Here is a 26,534-nt window from a genome sequence, read left to right on the forward strand (position 1 = left end):
AGGCAAACGAGCAGGGTCCAGGAATCAAGCCGAGGGTCACAACAGAAGATCAAGCAATGGCGCAAACACAGGAACAGGGCAGCAGCAGCCAGGAGTAAACGGATGAACTGCACAGAGCACAGCTTGAGGCAGGTATTTGAAGCAGTACGACAGGTGCAGTTCTAATTAGGCATCACGCAAGGAGATTAACTCCTTCAGGCATGTTGCAGAGTTAAAGAGCAGAACAGCAACACCTCTGGTGTATTATAGGTACTGTTGTCACATACAAAACATAGGCAGTCATAACAGATATTTTATCATTTAATGCAGTGGCTTAGTTTATATTTTCATATTAATACATCTGATTAACCTTGTTAGTGATGCAAAATTATTAATTATTTTTTATTAATTTTTATTTATAAGGTGCCACTTAAGACAGGGGAGTACATTCCTCAGTCCCACATATCTACCAGTTACCACAAAATAGTGATAACCCTAGACAGGAATACATTCCACAGTCCCACATATCTACCAGTTACCACAAAACAGTGATAACCCTAGACAGGACTATATTCCGCAGTCCCAGATATCTACCAGTTACCACAAAATAGTGATAACCCTAGACAGGATTACATTCGGCAGTCCCACATATACCACAAAATATTGATAACTCTAGACAGGACTACATTCCAGACTTCTGAAGTCCCAGATATCTACCAGGTAACACAAATTACTATGATAAACCTAGAGCAGACTATATCCCTCAGTTCTATATATCTACCAGGTACCAAAATCTATCAAAATCGGTGACTAAGTTGTATGCAAATAGATTTCTCCAACCTTTTCAGTTGTTATTTATAAATGTTGACTTTACCAAACTTTCTGGTATTTTCCACATGCCTAATTATAGAATGCAGTCGGAGTGCATTACACAGAATTTTATTATTTCATATTTCTACTAGAAGTGGGAAAAGAAGCAAACCAGTTATTTGATACATTTAATTAAAATTTACCTTAGGTAATGTAGATTACTATATGAGTGTTACTGCCATTGGTTCATACCATGTTACACACAAGACCATCCACTCGAGTCAGTGGCAGTCACAAAAACATCCACCTTCTCTGCTTACAAGCAGTGGCTCCAGACCCATCCCCACAGTACCATGTGTGACAGACACGGAGGGCGGCTGGCAGTAGCCTGCTGCCACTGCCCCCCTGGCCATGCATACTGCTATCAGGATGCAGGGTGCCATGGCAGTGGAATTCACAGGCTCATGAATTACTTGCAGGAGCGGGAGAGTGTTGGGTGTACACCTTGTCCACCGCAGCTCAACCCAAGGAGGAGTGCTGTAATATGTTCACAGGGTCAGACCCAGGCACCTTCACCCTAATGGGGTCGAGAACGGGGTTGTGTGTTAGGATAAGACAGTCACTGCGCCAGAACTCTCCAACGGGGAAAATGGGCTAGCAGTTCATCATCCAGAGCAAGCGAATACGGCATGCCCTCCACACATGCCATGTCTGCCACCGGCATACCAGGTCCCTCCTGCTGCTCACCACGGGCAGATGGCAGGTAATGACAAGTCTTACTCTTCAACACAGGGGGTCAAAACTAACCTTCTGACTGCACAGCTGCCCTCAGACACAAGTGTTATCACTCCCTCATGTGTCCCACTCCTTGTCGCTCACTGTCACTGCATGGTAGGGGATTCAAATTCAGAGGAAGTGCATGACATCACTTCCGTTACACATTTTCATCTCCACAAATTAATTTTACTAGGTGCCAGCAAAGATATAATAGTTTAATGATAATTCCACATTAAATTCAACATTTGACGTGTAGTGTACAGCTTGATGCCCGTTAACCAAGAACACCATCATAATGTTTTTTAAATTTGTTTAAACATAACTCTTAATCTTTAACCTTCTCCCACCATAGAATGTATATAGGTGGTACTTTTTTTAAGACTATGTCCGGTGCTGCAGAAGCCTTGCGGTACCTTATAAATAAAAGATGATAATTATAATATTCCACTTCCAGGGGAAAGCAGGCATAACTTCTATATCCTGGAGGTGTTCTCTTTCTGCTTTCTTAATCATGGTCACTGACTGTGATTAACAGCATCAGGTCGGAAGAATGCAAGAAGCGATCAGGTCTACACAATGATCACTTCATATCAAAGTATGTGTTAACATAAGATTTCACTGATATCCAAGTCTATGTTATAGCATGTTAAGATTAATATTAAACAAATAATAAAATAGGTTGATCCCTTAAAGTATACATATTTGGAATCCCTATAACCGTTACAAAATATACCACAATAGCATTTGTGGTATATTTTGTGGGTTGAACTAATTATGTTAATAGACCTAAGCATTTTTTGCAGTACAAAAATGTAAAAAGTGGAATAGCCTCCTGAGGCACAAGATTGGCATACACTTCTGGCAGGGAACATGTTTCAAAACGAACAAGTGATATTCTATGTGGATAAAATACTGTTCAGTCTTAAATTTTACTGAACCACTGAATCAAGGCTCAATTGGTACCTTTATCCAATATTCACGTACAAAAGTAGTCAACCACTGATCAGATACTGATCAGTAGTCATCCCAGTAAAAAAATCAGGTTTCAATGACCTGTCACACTGCAAGCAATAGGTAATTATTTTTTTTGTTAATTATCTCACAGTGCTGGCTATAGTCTAATTAATCCAAGTTTGGTCACATAAGTAACTGGAGGAAGAGATATAAAGTGTTGCTCTTGTTTAAATACAGTGGATTCCAAATCAATAGTGAGAAAAATATTAACTTTTATTAATATTTAACAATAACATTAATAGCAGCACAAAACATAAAAACATTTTTGAGAGAAAAAAAACAAGCAAAAAAAACTTAGAATTGTGTACCAGCATTATTGGCTGGAGTTTGGCATTCAGGAATATGAAACTGATAAAAAAACAAAAAACACACCTATCTTATCTTCTGTAAGTAAATATATTGTTTGTGCTTATTTACATATTCCGCATTTACACATTTTTATTCTGGCATATCCATCCAAAGAAATTTGGGTTATGTTTATCCCACCATATGGGAAGTTAGTTTTTCCGATCAGCATGATTGGCGAAGTGGTTAGCACTTTTGCCTCACAGCACTGGGATCAAGAGTTCAATTCCCGACCATGGCCTTACCTGTGTGGAGTTTGTATGTTCTCCCTGTATTCGCGTAGGTTTCCTCCCACACTCCAAAAAAATACTAGTAGGTTAATTGGCTGCTATCAAATTGATCCTAGTCTGTCTGTCTGTGTGTGTGTGTGTGTGTGTGTGTGTGTATGTTAGGAAATTTAGACTGTAAGCTCCAATGGGGCAGGGACTGATGTGAATGAGTTCTCTGTAGAGCGCTGTGGAATTAGTAGCACTATATAAATAAATGGTGATGATGATCTTGTTGCCAATTTGTTTTTGAATGATGTTATGTTCCTCAAGAACTTGTCTCCAGATATGGAATTTTTAGAAGTCCTTACAGAACATCTGGACCGAGTTATGTTGGTTCGCGGGGGAGGACGTGAGGTCATTACCATCTACTCTTGAACATCAGAACCTGGATGAAGTTTTTGCCGCACTTAGCAAGAGCCTTCAAACCTCTCTCCATATTCAAAAGGCATGAAGGCGAGCAGGAGAGATGGTTGGGAGGCATATGGTCAGTGCTCAGAAACTTCACTTGCTTCCACCATTCCCCTCTAACGCCCTTACATGTGAACTGCAGCACCAGATCTTCCATTCCAGCACAAGTGCAACTGTTCCTCATACTTTCGTCAGCGTGCCACTGATGAAGTTAATATATAAATCTTTACATACAGTCTATGTACGTTTCTTAAACTGAGCTGCACTGCTTAAGACGCTATCAATACTGGCCCCTTTGTGCATCCTGTGATCCACTGTTACACCAATCTCTCCCTGACAGACTTGGAGAACACATGGTTTGTACAGGCAGAAAGCAGGCGATTATGGCACCATCTTCACCCTTTGGTGATAAAGACCATTTTCATTGATTAAGGCACTGGTGTGACAAGATAAGGGAGAGAGGGGAGTATTCACCAGCATGCTTTACCGTTCCAAATGTTCCTCTCTGTGCCCTTTTCTTGACTGCCGCTGTTTCCTCCTCGGCTTCAGCAATTTGATCTGTCAGGATTTGTGGGAGCAACAGATGAAAGGTTACGTAAAAACTTACTGTTTATTCAGACTGCATCTACTCCAAAACGAGGAACAAGTGATAAGGATGAGGACTGAATACAGCATTCAAAGCTGTGCAAAGGACCATTCAGCTGTGCAGGAAATCAAGCAAGGGCTGTCTTAAATAAAAAAAATATATATGTGTATATATATATATATATATATATATATATATATATATATATATATTCTGATGCCGAGGAGCATGTTGCAATAATAATCTGATGCAAAAAAACAAAAACTAAAAAGAAAAAAAAAGAAAAAAAACAACAAAAACAAAAAAAATCCATGGAACAATTGTATCTGCCTTTTACTTTTCACTATACCTTTGTTTTGTATGCTTGCCTATGAGGAACCATGTAGTGACCACACCAATATTTTAGACAAACAGACCAGAGCAGGGCAAGAGTTGTGTTGTTTTAGACTAGTGGCAGGGAAACCACTGCACTTTTCAGAGGCTGCGAACCACTTCCATTGTCTCACATTGCATGACCTAGACTAGATTTCTTATGTAACATTCATGTCACACCATCCTAATCACCATTACTTTAGTTGTGATTTCTGTGCTTGCATCTTGTCCTCACCCTCTGCATAATGTCCTTATTATTTTCCCATTACATGTCTACAATTAGTAGCACTGACTGGTTTGATAGCTGTGTATCAATAACATCTGTGAAACAGTGTGCTGGAGAACTATTAAACTTATAAATGACTGGTATTATTCACACACTTTTGCAGTCTCACCTTTCGAATAGACTATGCTAGTCAAGAAATCCACTTATCTCCAGGGACCAGTTTTTCAGATCAATGTTATGTACAATTATCTTGCAGGTGATCCCCCCCACTACCTAAATCAGTCCAGATGTAACAGTCTATCTACCCCTTTCAGTAGGTGCGATTCGATAATTAATGCTGTAATCTCAAAATCAGCACACCCTCAAAAAATGTAACCCATTTGGTTTAAACATGTTAGTGTCATGTCAATAGTGCTGTGACATCCATAGCATAAATGTGCTGAACAGCACCTACTAGTGTATATAATACATATATTTTCTTTTAAGATATAAATATATAAACAGATATTTATTCAGATTTCAGAGTTCTAATGTTTAAATTTAATTGAATTTAAAAAAGGTAGAGTGAGCATGTAATGCAAAGTTATAAATTTTCACTTGTAGCACATTACTATATATTTTTTTTTCTTTAAAACATTTTATTTAATAGCTCAAGCACCTCATTACAGAATTACCTTGTACAACTTAAATATCTATATGGGACTTATTTCTGGTAATTTCATGTTAAAATTTAAAAAAAAAAAAGTGTAGTGTTTGCAATAAATGTACAGTACTCCGTTTGTGAGAATCTGACATACAGTAGATACATGATCCCAACAAATAACTAGCATGAAGTCACCTGTGGAAGGATAGTCCAACTCAGATCTTGCTCTACTTTTGAGAAATAAAGATGTGATGTTATTTTTGTGGATAATTGACTAGAGGCATTCCCCCCTCAGCATTATCGGTTGTAACAGGCTTGAACTACTCCTGTAGTTTGTGTCTTGATGTTGTATTGTCCATTTTGCCTTGTGTGGAATGAGTTCACCAGCCTTGCATGCTCACGCTGGTGAACGCACTGCAAATTTTGACTAAGGGGAGCATTGTTTTTGTCAAGCATGCTGTTATTTTGTGCAAATATATTCCCAACCAGTAAGGGCATTCTGACTCGCCAAATTCCAGCTGGCGCAGCTTAGGCAGCTGTGCCTTGCATCTCTTGGAGCAACCATTGGTGACCAGTTCAGCAGGCCATTTGACATTTGTACATACATGAGTGACCCATGAGTTTTGCTATATATTCCTTGAAGTGCCTCTAAGAGTGAAAAACAGGATTTTTGCTCCAGATGTTTTCTTAGAGTAGATAACCGTAAACCACTAGCTCTGAAGCAGCTGAACCTGAAAGGAATTGTCTTAGTCATCTACATCTGGGACAATATTTGAAAAAATTAAATGTTGGGGTGCAAGTGCTTTGCAAGAAAAGGCTTTTTATTCCTTTTCTTAAGTCAAAACATGATTGGAAATTAGATTCAAAACACATTTATCAAAAGCTGCCCAACTCCAATTTGGAAACCTAGGGGAGGGCTTCAAGTTGCCAATGCACTGGCTTGAACAGAAATAGATGCATTTTTAAAGGTGGCTACATGCACATTGGTGTTTTGTAGAGAGGAGCAGCTTACCAAGAGGCCAGAATTCACTTCTAAACTAGTTAGTACTTCGTATTCATTTGTGTAGCTCAGCGTTGCAAAGTGCACATTCTTGCTTCTATGCAGACATATCAGGGACCATTGAGAAAATTAAATATTTTGGTACCAGTTCTATTATCCCTAAAAAGGAAGTAGATTGGGGAGAGCTCGGCCCTCTTCAGTCCCTAGTACAGACTGGAGATGGCAGACATTGCTTTACAGGATGCTACAGGGCTGGGCAGGATGTCTACTCCAAAACCTTCCAGTACTACTATGCTGCTAACAGGCATGTTCTATATCATTTTGCAGGTGGGAGGGAATAAGAAACTCAATGCTAGTGTGGCAGCTTAGCGATTCAGATTTACAAGTTGCACTACAAAAGCCGGAATACTTCAAGTTTCCTATTAATTTAAACTCACATTGTGCTAGTTGTGCAATATAAATATATATACACTTATACATAATTAAATGTGTTTTGGAAAGTCCCACAACAAATGTGATCTAGAACTCCCCAACTGCACTCTATGTTTTATGTACTTTCTAGTAATCCAAGTGTTCTTTCCTTACATGGCTAGTAAATAAAATGCTTTAAACTTCTGTTAATAACTATGGATATAGATTTAATCCATGTACAGATATTACTGTTCCAAACCAAATGAAACACTGCTATAGACTGGCTGCTTTTTGTTTGTGTATCTTACAGAAATAGTTTTATGTTTTGTGTAGCTATTGACAGTGTGGTTCTTTGTGGTTGAATGCTATTTTACTTACTCATACAGCTTTAATGTGCCGATTTCATTTGTTTTACGACTTCTGTCAGCACAAAATGCAATAAACTTACATTTTATTTACACTCTTTGAATGTTGTGTTCAATGTTGCCCGTGTACCAAACATTTACTAACTTTTTTCATTGCAACATGTAAAACTAGATGTAAAAATTAAAAAAACAGACACCTCTATTAGAGAAGTACATGAAAAGGAGAACACATTTTGCAGCTATAAGTTGCCAAAACGAAAAGCTTTGTAAGCTTATACTTCTGGCAACCTAGATGATAGGAGTCTGCTATAATTTGTCAATAATGAAATTCAAAGTAAATCTGGAATGGCTGTGTCTTTTCTTTCCAGACATCTAGGCTGCCAGGGCCCTGTATAGCACCAGTAACCAGCGGCAAAATATTCAATTTCAAGTATGTGGGTTTTTTTATTTTTTTTTTAATAAACTTTTTACTTAAAAAAGTTGTTTACAACAGAATACATTTTCATGTAATTTAACATACAGAACAATGTATGGAATAAACATCACTAAACAATTTCACTAATGCAAAATTCTTTGTAGCTAAGAGGATGGGGAGAAAAAAAAAACAAAAACAAAAAAACACAAGTCACATCCATAGCTGCAGCTCAGTTGTGCAAAGTAAATTAAAGTCCTTTTCCTTAGTGAGATTTGTATATTAAACAGATTAACAAAAACAGATGATCAAAAGACAAACTAAAATAGACAAAAACAAAACCGCTCCTCAAAATGTTAAGAAATGCACTAGTAGATTCCCACTATAAGTAAATAACAGATCTGTGTGGCCTAGAGCCTGGATCTAATAGTGACGGGGATAAGAGCCCATAGCAGGCTGTTGTGGGGGCCCACTGCGTACAGCCTGTCCTGCCGTCTGGCTCACCAAGTGAGAAAGCGCAGGCCCACTCTGGATCAGTGTGTCCAGAGCCTTCTGCACACTAGGGTTATCAAAGTTTATGCCTGAAGATGCTCCTGGTCTCTGACTAGGTATATTGCCAGGTGCTTGACCACGATTTGGAAGTTGCCCATATAAACCCTGCATCTGTGGAGAGGGTACAGGTCTTGGCACTGCACCCCTTATGCCTTCACCTTGGACCATGGAATTAGGAAGCTGGCCCAAGACAGGCTGAGATCTCTGTGAAGACGGGCCAAGACTTGATGCATCCATCTGCACTGATGCCCGTTGTTGATTGTTGGACATATTTCCATAGCTTTGGCCTGGGGCACCTACAGATCCTGCTGCAGAAATGGATGGGTTGGCAGCAGCAGTAGAAGCTCCGCTGTTGAACAGACTGAGAATTTTTGCTTGCAGCTCCTGTTGAGGGTTGCTCACAGTTTGAGTCGCTGGTGTAGAAGTCAGCTGTTGAGTCATCTGCAAGGTTTGATTGCTGGCAATGGTAGATGCTCCTTCATGTGAAGGTGCTGAAGATGGTCCCAATGATGGCCTTGAGAGTGCTGTAAAGGGGGAAGGGGAGGGGGGAAAAAAATAAAATATAAAAAAGGAAAAAAAAAAGGGTGGAGAATACACTTAAAAATATGGATACAGGCAAAGAAAGAAGTTCCCTAATTAACCAATGCAATGATACTTACATGTTAATGGGTCAGCGGACATGGCCAGCAGCCTCTCCTTTCGCTCCCGTAAATAGAGAATAACTTTGTCTATTTCATCTGCAGTAACATATCGATTATCGGCAATCAACCCAAGAAGAGTCATTATCCCTGGAGGATGAGGGCCTCTTATTCCCTCCTCCAGAGATGGACCACGCTCTTTTAAGATAGCTTCTGCAGACAGCTTGGCAGCTTGCCGTGCAATATCTTCACGTTCCTTCTCCCGGGTCTCTGTTTTGAAGCGTTCATAGTGTCTTGCCACAAGCACCATGGCATCAGCAAGTGGCATATTTCGATGTTCTGCAATGTGACATTATTGCTACATTATAACCACCCTATTGTAATGAAATAATGACGGCTCTACAATTGCTACACAAATTCTCATGTGCACATAATATACATCTTTGAAAAATTTTCCAGTATTAAATGTACTGAAAGTGCATAGAAACGTAAAAAGTCACATGGTTTTATATAAAATGAACACATATTCAAAGTGTCTCAGGCACTGACCAAAGATTAGATCACGGGAATATTTTTGCTATGCACATCAGACCATTAATACCCTATTGAAGGACAATGATAGGTTTTTGCACTATAAAAGACTGCTAATCACAATCACTTACTAGATAGCAAGTATACATACAATGCAGAGGGTCAGTTTCTACTAGGTTATGTATATATTTGCAGAGTACAAGTCTTACAGTGGAGGGTGATCGAAAGTCATGCACATACATATGAAACAAATACTTAAAGTGTGAACCACCGTTTACTTTATCCCATGTATTGACAAAATAATGTAGAAGTCAACAGCCAGTCTATGAACCAGCAGGCTCGTTTAAAGAAACACCAACATAGTAGCCTATTGTGAATATAGAATGCATGGCCATTGGCTGCACAGCAATAACATTAAAAAGGGACACACAGAAGGTAGAGGGCGTGATGGATTGAGGCCAAATGAGAAAGCTACAGATATAACATACTGACAAAGGGAAAAGATACCACAGCTTGACTAAATATGTTGAGCTCTGTGGGGTTCAGGGGTTGGACATCTTCATGGGGACCATCACTGTGCTGTTACATTAGAATATGGGTCGGGAAGAGGGCTAGCAATGAAGCAAGTCATTATACGCAGCCTCCACATTCAATGGAGGCAACGACCAGGTAACAAACAATGAAGAAAAAAATAATTAGACAAGTGTTTCAATGTTGGCCTAGTTCTTTAAGCTGTGTTATACTGTTTACATCATTCGTAGTGCTCTACAAGAATGAAAGAAATTCAACCCAATGCTAACACTTAGCACTAGCCATAGCCAGAACTTCATTCCCATTTCCACAAACGTCTCATAGCCAGGAAATGAAATCGGATGTTTTGTTTGTTTTTACTTTCTATATTGTATGGGGGGAGGGGCAGTGTGCACTTTGTGGTGATGCTGTACAGAATTCACAAAGCAGAACGGTTAATGGCAATGTACTGGATTTTTAATCTACTTGCGTGAATTTCTCCATTCAACGCAAAGGAGTCCTGGCCACCAAAGGCAAAAACTTGAATGCAAAATAAAAAAATACCTATGCATTTTTACATATATATTTACATTCAATGCTCAAACAATTGACCACTAGTGTCTTGTCGATAGGGGCAAGGTCACTGAAGCATCGCTCTCCTGATGCAGGTATACAACATGCATCACTGATGAGCGAAGACGACCAAGATTACCTTCTTTTCATTGGCCCAGTAATTGTATCTGTGCTCGGGGTCCAATATAAGACCACAACTTCCCCAAATATACATCTGACCACTCTGCAGTAGCACAGGGCATGTACCTTCTTTTGGTAAAGAAAGGTCACATTTATTCAACTCTCACAACCATGGAATACAATTGGATATTTGTTTTCATTCTCTAAACGCTATGGGGGCAGGGGTGCACTTTGTGCCGGTGATGTACAGAATACCGAGGTGAATGTTGCCCACTAGTGTAACTATCTGTCTGAATTGCTAGTAGTCCCTTGTTTTGAGGATCCTGGAAAATGTGTTTTGCTAATGACCCAAAGTTTGAACACGAATTACAACCTTCTATTATATGTAAAAAAGTGACTGACAGACCTTTACCTTGGGGAGTTCCAAACAAGATATTCACAGTGCAAGATCGATGAGCCTGGTGCTGCTGGGTTATCACAATTGCAAAAGGTGAGCCTCCTCTAGTAACATCTTCCAAAGCTTGCGTTAAAGATACCTCTGTATTCAAAAATATCAAGTCCACCATCATGCCCAGGTCACGGACCTTCCGCCCCACAGACTCTGCATACTCCCTGGAAAAACAAGCATGTTTATACTTTATATTAGAACACTTCATCTCATATTGTTACCTGAAATAACCGGTGGTAATCGCTTTTACGATTACCACTACTCCAACATGTACAAGGCCTACAAAGAAAATCCGAAATTATGAAAAATCGATTGGAAAAGAAACAGACTTGCCTTCAACCCGACGCTGGAGATCTTCGATGGGAGCACCATGCTGACAGCAAGTGATTCCGATTGGAGAAGTGTTCGGCACTGTAGGCTGACGTCTAAATTTAAAGCTGCAATGTGGGGACCCCTAAGGTTAAGTGTTTAAACACTTAACCTCACGTTGATGCTTTAAATTTCTATTGACAGACGTCACCCTGCAGTGCCGAACACTTCTCTAATTGGAATCACTTGCTGTCATCATGGTGCTCCCATCGAAGATCTCCAGCGTCGGGTTGAAGGCAAGTGTGTTTCTTTTCCAATCGATTTTTCATAATTTCGGATTTTCTTTGCAGGCCTTCTCCATGTCGGAGTAGTGGACATCGGTAAAGCGTACCCAGCCCGAAAGAACATGTCATTCAGGCAAAATGAACGCAAACAAAAACATTCTTACTTTGACTGTTTGTTAACAACCACAACAGAGCAGTCTACAGGGCGTTCAGCATCAACTCTCCTCTGAATGTCCTCAAAATATTGCCTGTATAGCTCCTCTCGTCGACGCTCCTCACGCTTAAAGCGTTCTGCATTGATAAAACAAAACATCTAAGTTAAAAGTAAAAGTCTCAAGGGCACACAGACGGGTAGCCAAACTTTGCTCGTGAAAAATATTAAACCATTTCTATACAAATATTTCCACCCAAATTAGATTTTTTACAAATAAGCACCCCCACCCTCCCTCAACTGGTGCACCACACTCACTGCTGGCACCACCAACTATCAATCCTCCAGGGCTTAAAAACTTAAGCTGCCCCAGCAGCAGTAAAACCAGATATAATGACACATCACAAGTTAAAGTTATACATTCATATTTATCCATGGTTGTTAGCCGTGAAGGTGTGAGAATTATCAACAATGGCAGGGGGAGGGTTTCAGAAATTCTACTAGGTGGAGGTTCATTTTTTTAAGGGCTGAAAATTATTTCGTCGTTACTGAAAACTACGCACCATCTGGGTGTCTATCCAGGGGATCTCTATAACGATCAAAGAAGTCCTCTTTCTTTCGATACAACTCATCAAGCCGATACTTATCAAACACATCATCAAATCTGGGGAAAATAAACCATGGAAGTAAAACTTTGTATGGATACATTTTTCATGTCACAACAAATTAACTTTATCAGAAAAGCTTTCCAGAATCGGTATGTAGAAAGCAAAAACAGCCATGGTTTATATTTTTGAACCCCAAACTATCACCTGCATTAATAGTAGTCCATAATGAAATCATACCATTCACTGGTTATACATTTTATACATTTGTTGCCACCAATAGTGTGCTTTTTTGCCTCTCCTCGTAGTTGGCCAGGTACAAGATTCATAACACAAGCACTGTGGTCTAACTGTAGCTGCGAGAACCACTGCTCTAAACCAGAATAATATGAAGTGGCTTCATTGCCAAAATACTGTAAACTACCTCAAGTGTAATAAATTCTAATTGTTGCATCAGAAAGGTGTAGATAAACAGTTTATATTTTGGGGATAGACTTACAAACACACTGCATGGCCAAAAGTATGTGAACATCACTTCTAATTGGTGTGTTTGGCCATTTCACCCACATCCATTGCTAACAATTGCATTAGCAGTACAGTGAGTCATACTGAAGCTCAGAGCCTTCCAGCATGGTCATAGAATGCCACCTTTCCAACAAGTCAGTTGGTCAAATTTCATGCCCTGCTAGAGCTGCTTCAGTCAACTGTAACAGCGGTTACTTTAATGTGGAAACGTCAAGGGTGAACAGCTTAGGTGCAAGGTAATCCCACATCAGCTCACAGAACACAAGCCCCAAGTGTAAAAATAGTCTGTTCTCTGTTGCAACACCCACTACAAAGTTCTAACTGCCTCTGTGTTCATTGGGACCTTCTTGGATTGGGTTTCGAGTGCCGAGCAGCAGCACGCAAACTTCAGATCACCATGTGCAATGCCAAAGATCGAATGGAGTGGTGTAGTGCACAAAGTCATTGGGCACCGGAGCAGTGGAAACATTGTCTGGAGCAGTGGTTCCCAAACTTTTGCAGTTCACGGCACCCTTAGAGTCTCCAAATCTTTTCAAGGCACCCCTCCAAAATAATTACTGAGCAGTCCTGTTTTGGAAGTAGTTGGGTCAAAAAATTGTAATAAGTATTTAGGTCACGACAAAAATACTTATTTAGTTGTATGCAAAAATGCCCCCTCTGCATCCAGGCACTCTGTCCCCCCTCCTCTGCCCTCTCTCACGCTGCCCCCTCCTCTGCCCTCTGTCCCCTCCTCTGCCACGCTGTCCCCCTCCTCTACCCCCAGGCACGCTGCCCCCTCTGCAACGCTGCCGCATCTGCAGCCCTCTGTCACGCTGCCCCCCTCCGCTGCCACCATCCTTTTCACTCTGCCCCACGCCAGACAAAAAAAAAAAAAAAAAAAGAGAAGACCGAAACTTACCAATCAGCGCGGCGCCGGGACCCAGCAGCCTCCTCTCTCCCGCAGCTGTCACTGGATATAGACGTCAGTGACAGCTGCGGGAGAGAGGAGGCTGCTGGGTCCCGGCGCCGCGCTGATTGGTAAGTTTCGGTCTTCTCTTTTTTTTTTTTTTTTTTTTGTCTGGCTCGCGGCACCCCAGTGACAGCGCCGCGGCACCCCTGGGAACCGCCGGTCTGGAGTGATGAATCAAGTTTCACCATGTGAAGCATGAATCTGGGGCTGGTAAAAGCCAGAAGAACGCTTCCTACTCACATGCGTACTGTCAACTGTAGATAAATGGGGGCTTTTTTTCATAGTTTTACCTGGGTCCTTTAGTTTCAGTGAAGAGTAACCTTTATGCTACAGCATACAATAACATTCTAGAGAATTGTGTGCTTCGCTCTTTTTGGCAACAGTTAGGGAAAGACCCTTTCTTGTTTTCAGCAGGACAATGTCCCTGAACACAAAGTGAGGTCTTTCAAAAACTATGGAAGAACTTGACTGGCCTGCACAGAGCCCAGACCCCAACTCCATCGCACATCTTTGGACTGAACTGGAACACCATCTTCAAGCCAGGCATTAATGCCCAACAGCAGTGCTCAACCTTACGTATTTTCTTGTGACTGAATGGATGTGGCTCCCCGTAGCTATGTTCCAAAATCTAGTGGAAATCCTTTCCAAAAGTGCAATTGTTACACAAACATGAAGATTGTTTATATTATTCTATATATTCATGTTATTACCTTAATAAAACTATTAAAAAAGGTATGATTCACCACAATATGGATTTTACTTGAATGCGTGCAGCACCTAGATATGGTTGACAGTTGTGTATTACATTTTGCTATTGCTTTATTACCATTTGTTTTTCCAAAAAAACAAAAATCCTCAAAAACCACCCTAAAAGGTTTAAGTAAAAGAAGATTGATACTTCTACTTTGAATGACTAAAAAAAAACTATGTCATGCAACACAGACCACTGTTTTTGAAGATTTAAAATAAATAAATAAAAATAAGTTATTTAACTAGCTGCTCATACCTGTATAATGGATCATGCCCTTCTCGGTAACGGTCAATCAATGGATTTTGTAGCTCTCTTACATCACGGGGATCACGTAGGCGTATTTCCCTAGCATCTCTTATGTCTCTTGGGTCACGAAGATCTCTTGAATCTCTAAGGTCACGTGCATCTCTGAGGACATGAGCATCCCGGGGATCACGTGCATCCCTAGTATTGTGGCCTTCTCTCAAATCTCTGGAGTCACGAGTATCTCTTACATCTCTTTGTTCCCGTACTTCGCGAGTGTCCCGAGCTGTTCGTGAATCTCTATTATCTCGCGGTTCTCTACTGTCTCTCCTGGGGCTTGAGCGTAGAGGGGAGCGATCACGTCTTGGCTCCTGGCTGTCCTCATAGTCATACAATTCTCTGAAGCACCAAAAAAACAAAACAAAAACGAAACAGGACTGTTAATTCAAGTTCAGAAACATCACAAACAGCTCCTACCCTCTACAAACATTCAAACCGAAATGATGCGACATTTAAGAATTTCTTTTTTTTACGGCGCGATTGTACAGCGTCATGCGTCAACGTGCGTAGTTAATTCTTCCAGACTTAGAACATAAAGATCACCGATACCAATTTATAAATTAATAGGAAGATTAACAAAAATAGGCAAACCTGATAACAAAAGACACTGAAGTTTCAAAGGCTTCTCTTTATTTTTAAAAGGAATTCACTGGCTGTTGTAGAAATCGATGTAGAGCGAAATTTACACGATTAACATTTGCAAGCGATTACCGAATATTGTGCCCGTTTCAAAAGTTTTGTTTATATAGTGCATTTTATTTAAAGTTGTTTGCTTCTATTAATGTAATGTTTTAGTTAAGCTCATCATATTTAGAGAAGAATGCCAGGTTGTTTGAAAAGGGGTTAAGGCATAAACATTTACCTAGTCTGAAAAGGTTATTTTAGAAAGAAAATATTCAACGATTTGTGTTTTGTATTTCTGAAAGCCAAGAACTATACAAGGTTTAAGTTAATGAAAAGTTCAACCAATACCAGTCCCTTAGGTTATAAAAGCAATAAGGGCCACAATGAGAATTCTGGAAAACGCAACAGTATTGAAATAGTTTGCTGTACACATAACTTATATTTGGTTTTTTTTTGGTTTATTTTTGAGAGCAGAGGCAAGCTTGTATACCAGTTTTACACATCTTTTCGATATAAGTTTTATTATGAAAAGTTATGCTGAGAACGCAACGCAACACGCAAACGTCATTTATTCCAAAATTGCAGCAGGTTTTTTTTTTTGTTTTGCTTTTTTGATTTTAGCGACATTACCGAATCCAAATTTTAAATGGTCGTTGCATTAGCGTGGGATGAAGTCCGGTAATGTAATTTGCAAGTTTGTGAAGATGTTGTTGGAGAAGACTTGTTCCAGGGAACCCAACCTATAGAAGACCACGAATGGCTCGCAAGTACTTTACCTTCGTGTTGGACTGGACCTGGATGGAGCCTTATTCATGTTTCTTCTTTCCGCTGCCTTGTTAATATCTGTAAAGCACAATTAACCCATCTGTTCAATAACTTGAAAGAGGTGAAAGCATTTAAGAGTATATCTATAACAAAACAAACAAACAAATAAAACAGCTACCAAGGAAAGAGGTTAACTGGATGTTTATTTGCAGTAAGTGTAATATTGTCTAAACCACTGTACAAATTTTCAGTCAAAATAACCATTACCAAGTTAAACTTAACTCCAGCACTGGTTGTAAAGGGAAGCAAAATAAACAGGAGGGTGACAGTGAGAATGTTTCCTCACTTCCATAGATCTTACATACCAAACACTTGGTAAATGCTTGGTTACACAAACTTGTCAGACAAGCATTTAAGTGCAGAATTGTATGTTTTTGTTTTTAAAGTTCCAGGAGCATGGAAAAAATTAAAAGAACAAAAAAAGAAAACACACATTTGCCTTGCGACTATCCATTAATTTTAAGAATAATCAAAAGCTTGGCATATTTACGCAAATTTGATATTTTGCTTTTAAGTAGTATAATCTTGTGTGAGCAATAAATTCAGCTGCTCATCTTAGAATAGAACATTTACCAACCGTTAACCCTTTCGCTGATGAAGGTCTGTGCCAAGCTTGCACCGCAGGTGGCTCTACCATTTATTAACGCTTCACCAAGAAGTATTTTTTATTTTTTGTTAAGACTCTACCCAAACCAAATATATTTTCCCCTAGTCATATAGGGTTCTTTTTGGGTATGGCATATATATGTTTACATTTATTGGCACTAAAGGGGTGGGGTGCAAAGACATATAAATGCACTTTTACATGATTCTACCCTTGCTTTCACAAAACGAACGCAACGCACGAAGTATACTTGATACCTACTGGAAGTTTGGTGTACTTATACGGCCAAAATAAATCACGATTAAGTTCAACATTTATTTTCAGTTTTGGAAAGCAAGCGCCCATCATTGTGACAACGTGCACAGAGATCACCGTGTGCCGGAACGGAAACTCATTTACTCCCCGATGGTGAGCTGGATTTCTCACAGCTCACTAAAGTACATAGCCAAGTACAGTGAGAGCCAGCTATCATACGTTATAAGGTGGTCGCACTTAAAGGTTTATAGATGTCCATATTACGCTGCGAGCGGTAATTTAGTGGCCGGAGACAAAAAAATTCCATCTAGTGAACTGAAGAAATAAAATATTGCATTGCTTCTTATTTTAAAAGGAAAAAACACATAATTACCATACAATATGCTTATTTTTATAACAAAAAAAAAAAATTAAGTATGGAAAGTGAATGTTAGTTCTGAAAATGTGATTGCTAAAATATATATATATATATATATATATATATATATATATATATATATATATATATATATATATATATATATATATATATATATATATATATATATATATATATATATATATAAATTTATTTTTTTTATTTTCAGACCTAAACATACATACCATGGTAGACCCATTACTGCCTACCAGTTCAAGGTAGACAATTGTATTAGAAGAAAAACTAAACCATTCCCGCAAAACAGATTATTGCTTTAAACAGTTAGTGATAATGAAGTAAGCAAATATGTTAAAGTTACCCAAATTATCAGTTGTCTATCAGCTAAAAATAATGTGCAGTGTTTCTCTGCCCCCATATCATATATAGCTATATTGAGACCAACAAAGATCTCAGTATTTACAAAGTAGAATTTCTGCAAAGTAGTCTGATCTAAATGTAATGTATGCATTTTTTCTTTACAAAAATATCTTCTGAATTATGTAAACTGCCCTATCTAGGTTTGTAACCCATCAGAAACTGTAAGACAATTGGCATAAATTCAGTTAGGAAATCAAGTTGTACCCACCAATATCAGATTTGAGCTCTCCCTCCCACACAGCAGTTAATTAAGATAGTAATTCAAAAAAAACAAAAAACCCGAAACCACACACACCTAAAACCATGGAGTTGGGCCTTGAAGACAGGAAACAGATTTTGTGAGTTGAACTGATAATCTGAACAATGCAGTCTATCACTTCACTAAGAACCAGAGCCCACTGGATAGCATGGTCCAAATATTTAACGCAGAACATGATCCTAATTAAATTCTCAGAAATGTGAACCAAATTTTTTTCTTTCCAATCCTGCCAGATCTTTGATATCAGGTAGGCCTTCTCAAAGCTGGAATTTGCGGTATAAAGAAAATAGAGGTAAATAACAAAAACACAAGTTTTCGAAAAACATGTCGTCATGTACCATAAGCTGTAGTGAGCCATAAAGCCGCCACGAATAGAAAGCAGACAACGCGAAGAGTTTGATTTCTGACAAATTAATATACATCCTTGTCTGTAGAGTAATCACTACGTCCGAGGCTTGCCGTGGCGAGGAGTCGTCGGGATGTTATTTGAATTTTTAAAGTGCCCGATTGACACCAAATAATTTATGCATTCAATTGACGGCAATCCCGCGCTCAAAGAAAATTACCGTTAATACGGTAATCCTGCGCGTAAATACCGTTAATACGGTAATTTACTCGCTCAGGGAGCTGCGAGCTGAAATCCAGCGAGTAATTACCGTATTAACGGTATTATTCTTTGAGCGCGGGATTTTCGTCGATCCCGCCGTCAATTGAATACCCCCCTAAGTGTAGAGACAGATTTTGTTTTCTTTTTATTTGACTATGCACAAATAGATGCGATTTACGGGTGGAGAGAAAAACCCCTCTAGAAATTAAACTTTATTCTCTCTCGGCAATCCATAAAGGCTGTAGAACAGTACATCTGAATTGCATATATTTCTTGGCAATAAGACAGCCCTCCGTACACTGACCTGGGACATCAATCCATGTGTATAATGTATTCAACAGAGGAACATAAAATATAAAATTCAGGAATTGGAAGCAGGAAAGACCTTGCAGTCATCAAAGGTGAGCACCAATTAATATGTATAAAAATTGTCCCCAAATGTCGGACACCAACGTTTTGTTTTTCATGTCAATACCAGTTAGTTTCTTTAATTTAGCAAGGCCCAAGTTTGACAGAATATTTTTAAAGAACCGCGGGGGAAAAAAATAAATAAAAAAAAAATCTGCATTTTTCTCCATGCACTGCTTTTTGGAAGACAGCATCAGAATCCCAAGAGTGAACTGTTCTAGCCTCAGGTCATTATAGGTCAGGTAAACTGAAAGGCCATAACCGTATAAGTTTCTTGGCAACAGGAAACAGTAGCCTTAAATCTACTGTTCTTACTAGAAGCCAACATATGAACATTTGTGTTGAAAAATGCAGCAAACAGACCCACCAGCCCCAAAAAATAAATAGACAGCATTCTGAAGAATAGATTTTTAATTTCATTATTGTGTTAAAATCCGCTACAGAATTAGCCTTACCTAATCTATACCCTTTATAAGGACGACCCTTTTCACCCTTCACTGCAGCTTCTGCATCTTCTTCACGTTCAAATTGCACAAACCCATAGCCACGGAACAGAGTGAGGCCTGGAAAATGAATAGCAGTTACAGCTGGTAAGCAGCACAATTCTTCTGGCGCTTTAGTCTGAGGTGCAGTCAGAAAATAAGATGCCTAACCATTTAAAAAATTGAAGCAACAGCAAGTGGAGCAGAAGCTTGAATAAGGTTGAAAGCCTCAGTATTGGGGCAATTTTTTCAACTTCAGATAATGCGCAAATTTTTTTAAAAAAATAATAAAACAGATATACTTCACATATTATAGTCATAACAGCAACCTTTATAATGAGAGCTAAATAAAATAATGGCTCTCATGTCAGAGGATTTTTTTTGGAGGATGAGCATCATCCTTCCATTTTTCTAAAAAAAAACATGGCCACTTGTGGCACGGTGGTACTGGCAACTAAGCTTAAATTTTCCCACAGTTGAATAACAGCTAACTACTATGAAAAATATTGATACAATAACAAAAGTTTTCTAGCTTTTACTGAAACACTACAGTACATATTAACGAACTGTAGTAACAGGAAAGTTATCAAATGTAAAGCAACTGCTCTTTCAAAATCAGTAATGTTCTACATCTGCTTAAAATGTAGCATTTATTTAAACACAACATCACAAATAAATTTACCGGAAGTCTTCTGGTAATTTCCTATTAAAGGGTATAAAACAGTACTAACCACTAATCTTTCCATATTTGGAAAACAGGCCTTCCATATCTTCACGACTCATCTGGTTTGTGGGTAAATTGCCGACAAAAATTCTTCGGTCTAAATCGTTGGGATCCTCGCTGTCTGTTCGATTCTTGATCTTTTGACGAGGCATGGTTCACAAATTCCAACGGAACTTCGCAAAAAGAAAAAATGGCCATGTATAGAATATTTAAAACAAGATACAGCCAACACACTATAAGAATTCAGCTTTCCAAAACGCAGATTCAATATAGTGGTTCAGTACAGCTGTACATCCTTAATTCAAAGAAATCGATTTTACCAGAGCGTGTTTTTTTGTTTGTATGTTGAGATGTATTGACCTGTAATGTCCCTTGTTAGACTAGAACTGGATTACAAATTTTCACATTGATGATCTGAGCTTCCCTTTAACATGATGCACTAGTCACTATTCGCCACTGACTTTTCTTTAAATTATTCAAACCATTCAATCTTACGTTAAAAAGGATTTTAAGCAGAGCAAAATTAAGACACATTTCAACTATTTTAGCATGGTTTGGCACGCGTTTTCTGCATAAGCCGCCACAGATCTGCTAAATAATGCCAGCCAAGGGTATTCTGAAAAACCAAAACGAACAGCTTAAACAAATAAAATAAAAAGTACTAGTTCAAGATGAAAAACACCCAAACAAAGCCATTTTCATACATTACGTACTAGTTTATTGTAAAATTGCAAAACATATGTACAGAGAATTAAACCTAACAACGTCTTTACCATTGCAAAGTTAAATGTCTTTTTAGGATTAACAATGGAAGAAAATACCAAGTAAACTTTGTCTACAAACACGACTCCTGCAAAATTTTCCATAGAAGACAAAGCCAGACTTTATGTCAGGTTATAATCAGCGCTGACACAGATAGGTGGTCCTCAAAAACGTGGCATGACCGTTTTCCTAGATTATACATTTTTAACAAACAAACCATGTTTTGGCTCTGTTTGGTGTGCAATGGGATTTCCTCAACCTTCAACAGAATTCTGCCGAGGGTAAAGGTTGTAGAAGCGCTTTTAATGAATACACAGGTCGAAAAAAATGAGGGGCTTACAGTATTTACCAAGACTACAAAATCACCCAGGCAATCCTTTCAACTACAATTGCCTGCACAACACGCATGTAATTCAAAATAAGACCTTTTCAAAAGAAAGATTCAAGGGAAATTTTACTGTCCTCCGCAACCAGTGGCCTGTAGTATTGGCAAAATGCTTAATTGGTTAGCCACAAACTAAGTATTCCAAGCAAAGTACTCATTTAAACCAGTTTTTAAAAGTGATTAAATGGTATTTGGCTTATCTGCCCAAGTTTCACTAGATGGACCTTCAACAAGCCAGAGAACCCAAACATAACTCTTTTAAATTCAAATACTTGGTTAAGTATTCAGAACGGTTATCATTTATTTTTATTTTATTTTTTTCTCTAGCTACAACAACTCTCCAGTATGAAGGCTAGAGAAATAGATATCAAAATCTGCTGAACACCTTGTATACAAGGAGTAGGGCACTGCTTTGTCATTTACATACTACTCCCACTGCCATTTGAAACACCTATGGGACTTACATTTCCATCTCACTTTTATAAGATCAGTGATTTGAGGATGATCAGGGAGGACACAGGAGTAGCAATTCCAGGGCACCACTGTTAGTCTAGTTTTAGCCTAATTCCTCTGAGGACTTTGATATATATTTTTTTAGAAATTGGTCTCATTTGTTTTACAAACATTAAATGCATGTTATATGGATGAAAACAAAAAAACACAGACCATCACCCCAAGCAGTTTTCATAAAAACTACTTTTTTTGCCTATAATCAATTTTTTCAAATTCATAATAGTCATATTTCACCTGTTCTGGCACAAAGCAGACCACTCATGGGTGACCAAATTGGCAAGTCAACCCTTGTGCCAAGTGGTTGGCCCACACATGAAAATGAAAGCAACAAATCTAAAATTTCAGTTGCCTTTTTGAAAGAACATGTCCCTTCTTATGTTCATAATGACAACATAATTTTCACACTTGAGCACTTAAGATATCAGTTATTTGCATTTTACTAGCTCTATAGACATACTACCATAGAGCTCAATTAAATTATGAATGAAGTAAATGGGTAATTTGAGGGGATTTTTGCACTGGGGTCATGAGTTCAATTTCTGACCATGGCCTCATCTGTGTAGAGTTTGTATATTTTCCACGTTTTTTTGCGTGGGTTTCCTCCCACACTCCAAAGACATACTAGTAGGTTAATTGGCTGCTAATAAATTGACGTGTGTGTGTGTGTATATATATATATATATTAGGGAATTTAGGTTGTAAGCTCCAATGGGGAGGGGACTGATGTGAGCGAGTTCACTGTACAGCGCTGTAGAATTAGTGGCGCTATATAAATAGCTGGTGGTGATGATGATGATGATTATTTACCCCATGCATGAGCTAGCTCAGTTGTCTAGATATGCACAACTACTAAGTTTAAGCCAGGCAGGCTGTAAAAAAAAAAAAAAAAAAAAAAAAGACAAATCAATACCAATATGCTTCAAATCATAAGTGGGTGTCTTATCATTCCTGCATGATCAAGATAATGCCTCCACAGCCAGTGTGGAGCAGCAGCTTACAGGATGCTTGTTATGAGCACTATCAATTCAAAGATCCATAGACATAACAGAGATTCTAGATTCACAGAAATCATAAACCTTTATGACTCATAAAAAGCAAGACAGTGATAAAAAAAAAAAAAAAGTGTAACGTTAGAAGCAGCAGAGCATATGGAATGGTGCATCGGGTTTGGTTTCTGACAAAAATGGCCTCAAATTTATATATAACCCCCTTATTTTTCTGCACATGCTCCATATCTCCAGGTCATTATATTTAGGTAGTTGCGTGTAAATAATCATTTAATGAAAATGCCTTTCAATTTTAATTACCAATTCATTCCATTTTAACTCAAGCAATTTTACCAACGTGGAGGCCAGTTTCTACATTAAGTTACACAATGTATTTAATTTAAATGTCATGTACAATGGTCAGTGATACAGAGCTGGTTTATGTGGGTCAATAAAATGACCTTGGCAGCAGAGCTTGCCTAATTAATGAAGGGGGTGAAGCTGTATCTACAAATAGAAATGAAGCAAGAGTTGATTCATTCTGTGTTATACCCACAATTTATTAGCACAATAACCATACCTTCTCCATCTACAGGGATGAAGACTACACAACCATTTGTGGCATATAAGTGGTCATTTTTAAATTTACTTCTTTGTAAGTTTAAACAACAAAAAAAGGTACCATTTTCATGTTGCTCTACAACTTCTTTAATGGTTTTGAATTACTGGTGTATAACTATTTTAACACTGCCTAGTGGACTGAGTATCAAGCCTTTGTCTGCTAAACTACAGTGATTGGACATGTGCTAAACACTTTGTGGTGAACCTTTGGGGACCTTGTAAAATGTTAATTTTGGTGGTGGCAGGGAGGGTATATGTTGGTTATTACTCTGCCTGCCTTTTGGCTATGTTCAAGTGTGGTATCTCTTCTGATGCCTGAAGAAGTGATAGCCTCTCTGATGGAGAAACATATTAACCTTGATTAGCAGAAACCTAATGTGCCCCTGGCTAGTCCCAGGTGGGGGGAGGGTGGCTTAACATACACACTACATTTCTAGAAATGCTTATTTGGTCACACTTTAAGGCTTCGCAAGAAGTTTTATTTTTGTTTATTTTACACATCTGCCTGTAAGGATGGAGTCTCAGAGAATTTTTTTTTATTGACATTTATTCACATTGGTGTTTAATAACACTTAGCACTTCTTCATGTTTGATTTTTGTTTACATGTTTTATTGACCATTATGAGCTACCCACTCCCCATGTTTTTCAGAAGCTCCCTCCTATGGGGGATGGGGGAAGACTATTACAAATTAAATTTGAAAAGCCTTGCAGAGAAGGAGAGCATGAAGACCCTTTCCTCCTAAAAGGCCTTACAGCTCCAGGGACTGGGAACCTACAGGACACTTTTTGAAAGGACCCATGCCCGTGTTTGCGTGGGTTTCTTCCGGGTGCTCCAGTTTCCTCCCACACTCCAAAAACATACTGGTAGGTAAATTGGCTGCTAACAAATTGACCCTAGTCTGTGTGTGTGTGTGTTAGGGAATTTAGACTGTAAGCTCCAATGGGGCAGGGACTGATGTGAGCGAGTTCTCTGTACGGTGCTGTGGAATTAGTGGCGCTATATAAATAAATGGTGATGATGATGTGCACAATTAGCAGAAACGCACAAGTGACCATATCAAGGCACAAAGTGCACACAAAATAGCACCTTACCTAAAACAGAAGGTAACAATTACCTTAAAGTATTTAACAATTTAACATTCCTCTCAGTACAAAAAACAAGAGTCTCATTCAGAGACCCAAATTAATTTTATTATATGACAAATCACATTTGGGCACAGGCAAGCAAGGGGTAACTCTTACGGCAAGTGTGTCTCCTAAACATAATAAAAGAAGATCCCAAAGGAGTCTCATGTGGATGGGAGAGTGTGTGTGTATGTATGCGAGAGTGTGTGTGTATGTATGCGAGAGAGTGTGTGTGTGTGTGTATGTATGTATGTATGCGAGAGAGTGTGTGTATGTATGCGAGAGAGTGTGTATGTATGTATGAGAGTGTGCGTGTGTATGAGTGTGTGTGTGTATATGAGAGTGTGTGAGTGTGTATGAGAGTGTGTCTCACAAAGCGAGGGAAATAGGAGGTCGGGTGCAGGAGAGGGTACAATAGGTTATGTAACTAAAGCAATATTGTATGTTCAGTATAGAAACGTGTGTAGGTAAATCCCCAGTGTACAAAGGGTGACCCACAGACCATCTGCTGTATACACACCGCTCTACAGCATGCAGCACTGTGTGACACTGCGTGTGTGTGACACTGCGTGCGCGACACTACGTATGTCCCACATACACACCAGTGATACATGACCTGTGAGGGGGAAACATGGCGCTCACCTGGATTCTCTGTGCTCTCTCCTATACCCCGGCGTCACTCACGAACCGTTCCCGGACACAAAGCAGACACACACACACGTTCCAGTCTCCTCTTCACGCCACTTCGCTTTACAACAGAGGCCGCCTCCCTTCTTGGTCTCTAAGGCTGCCCACCGTTGATTGGCCCGCACGGCACACGTGACGCGCCCTGGGGAGAGAGAGGGGGGAAAAAAAAAACCGGCCTTCCTGCCGCCATTTTCTCTGCGGACTCTTCTGTGCAGCTAATGGCTGCTGATGACGTAAAATAAAAAGTGAAAGCCGGTATTGCACGCTGGATGTCTACTACTTCCAACCCAGAACACACCTCTTTATTGCTTCAGAGAACAGATAGAGAGCAGCACGGCGAATGTCAAACATTTATCAGCCCTCATTGTGTACTGATAGACATCTTTGATGGCAGAGGTCATTCCCACTCCTTCCTTGACACTTTACTGATCAAAGTATCAGTGTGTTATTCAGTGAACACAGAAACATGTTTATTACACATGCAGACCTTATGTGGCACCCTAGAAATAATGGTCAATAATATAATTATATAAATATGACATGGATTTATTCTTAGCAAAAGTCATGTTATTGACTTTTAATACTGAAAACCTGTGCTTGAAAAGGATCTTTGTGCCCACTGCAACCTGTGTCTATCGCGACAGAACTTCACAGACTTGTCTTTTGTCATGCCAGGTACTGCAAATAAAGTGTGAACAGTAGGAAGACCCCAGCAACAGTACACCAGAATGGTGAGAGTAATGAACCACGGAGTAAGACGATGGGATATGCTGAATCTATGTTACTTTTAGCATTTGCTGGGAACGCTTGTGTGTAGTGTCGGCGCCTTCTTCATAGGATACATTGAATCCTATTTGCAGAGTTGGTTAAAACAGCATTCCCATAAAATCAGTAAATTTTCACTGAACTGTTTTCACAGGATCCCCAGGGAACTTTGTAAAGTGGTCCCTGTGCAAAGCACCATATGATTCTAGAGAGCTGCAGAAGTGTGTCTTTACTAGCTG

At 39.1% G+C, this 26,534-nt stretch overlaps 2 protein-coding genes across 5 annotated transcripts in view; one reads left to right on the forward strand and one right to left on the reverse strand.

The window, feature by feature from the left end:
• The window catches only part of SLC12A5 (solute carrier family 12 member 5), a 60,121-nt gene extending 52,821 nt beyond the window's left edge, over positions 1-7,300 (forward strand). For both annotated transcript variants that reach the window (XM_075177721.1, XM_075177722.1), the window contains one exon: positions 3,478-7,300. In XM_075177721.1, coding sequence (XP_075033822.1) covers positions 3,478-3,569 — 92 coding nt within the window. In that variant the 3' untranslated portion in view covers positions 3,570-7,300. The remainder of the gene's footprint in view (positions 1-3,477) is intronic.
• Positions 7,301-7,624: 324 nt separating this feature from the next.
• Positions 7,625-25,672, reverse strand: NCOA5 (nuclear receptor coactivator 5). Of its 3 annotated transcripts, none has more exons than XM_075177724.1 (10): positions 25,486-25,672; positions 20,458-20,623; positions 19,700-19,807; positions 16,267-16,333; positions 14,819-15,205; positions 12,297-12,397; positions 11,747-11,873; positions 10,948-11,153; positions 8,829-9,146; positions 7,625-8,693 (listed from the first exon to the last, which is right to left on the reverse strand). In XM_075177724.1, exons 2-10 carry the CDS (start codon positions 20,600-20,602, stop codon positions 8,041-8,043), a joined length of 2,112 nt encoding a protein of 703 aa, XP_075033825.1. In that variant the 5' UTR covers positions 20,603-20,623; positions 25,486-25,672; the 3' UTR covers positions 7,625-8,040. The 3 variants fall into 3 exon arrangements, with proteins under 3 accessions (XP_075033825.1, XP_075033826.1, XP_075033827.1); XM_075177725.1 differs by having other exon boundaries at positions 10,954-11,153; positions 25,486-25,669; XM_075177726.1 differs by lacking the exons at positions 19,700-19,807; positions 20,458-20,623.
• Between the last annotated feature and the right edge of the window lie 862 nt (positions 25,673-26,534).

This window comes from Mixophyes fleayi, chromosome 6 (genome assembly GCF_038048845.1).
Source record: "Mixophyes fleayi isolate aMixFle1 chromosome 6, aMixFle1.hap1, whole genome shotgun sequence".
NCBI classification, from domain to species: Eukaryota; Metazoa; Chordata; class Amphibia; order Anura; family Limnodynastidae; genus Mixophyes; species Mixophyes fleayi.

Bases quoted from the DNA above. Each gene is read 5' to 3' on its own strand.
- NCOA5 (XM_075177724.1), bottom strand. From the start codon at position 20,602: ATGCCTCGTCAAAAGATCAAGAATCGAACAGACAGCGAGGATCCCAAC. The intron at 16,334-19,699 runs GTAAGGCTAATT...TGTGCTTTACAG, and splicing joins TTATAAAGGGTATAGATTAG to ATATTAACAAGGCAGCGGAA. The intron at 11,874-12,296 runs GTGCGTAGTTTT...TTATCAATGCAG, and splicing joins CCTGGATAGACACCCAGATG to AACGCTTTAAGCGTGAGGAG.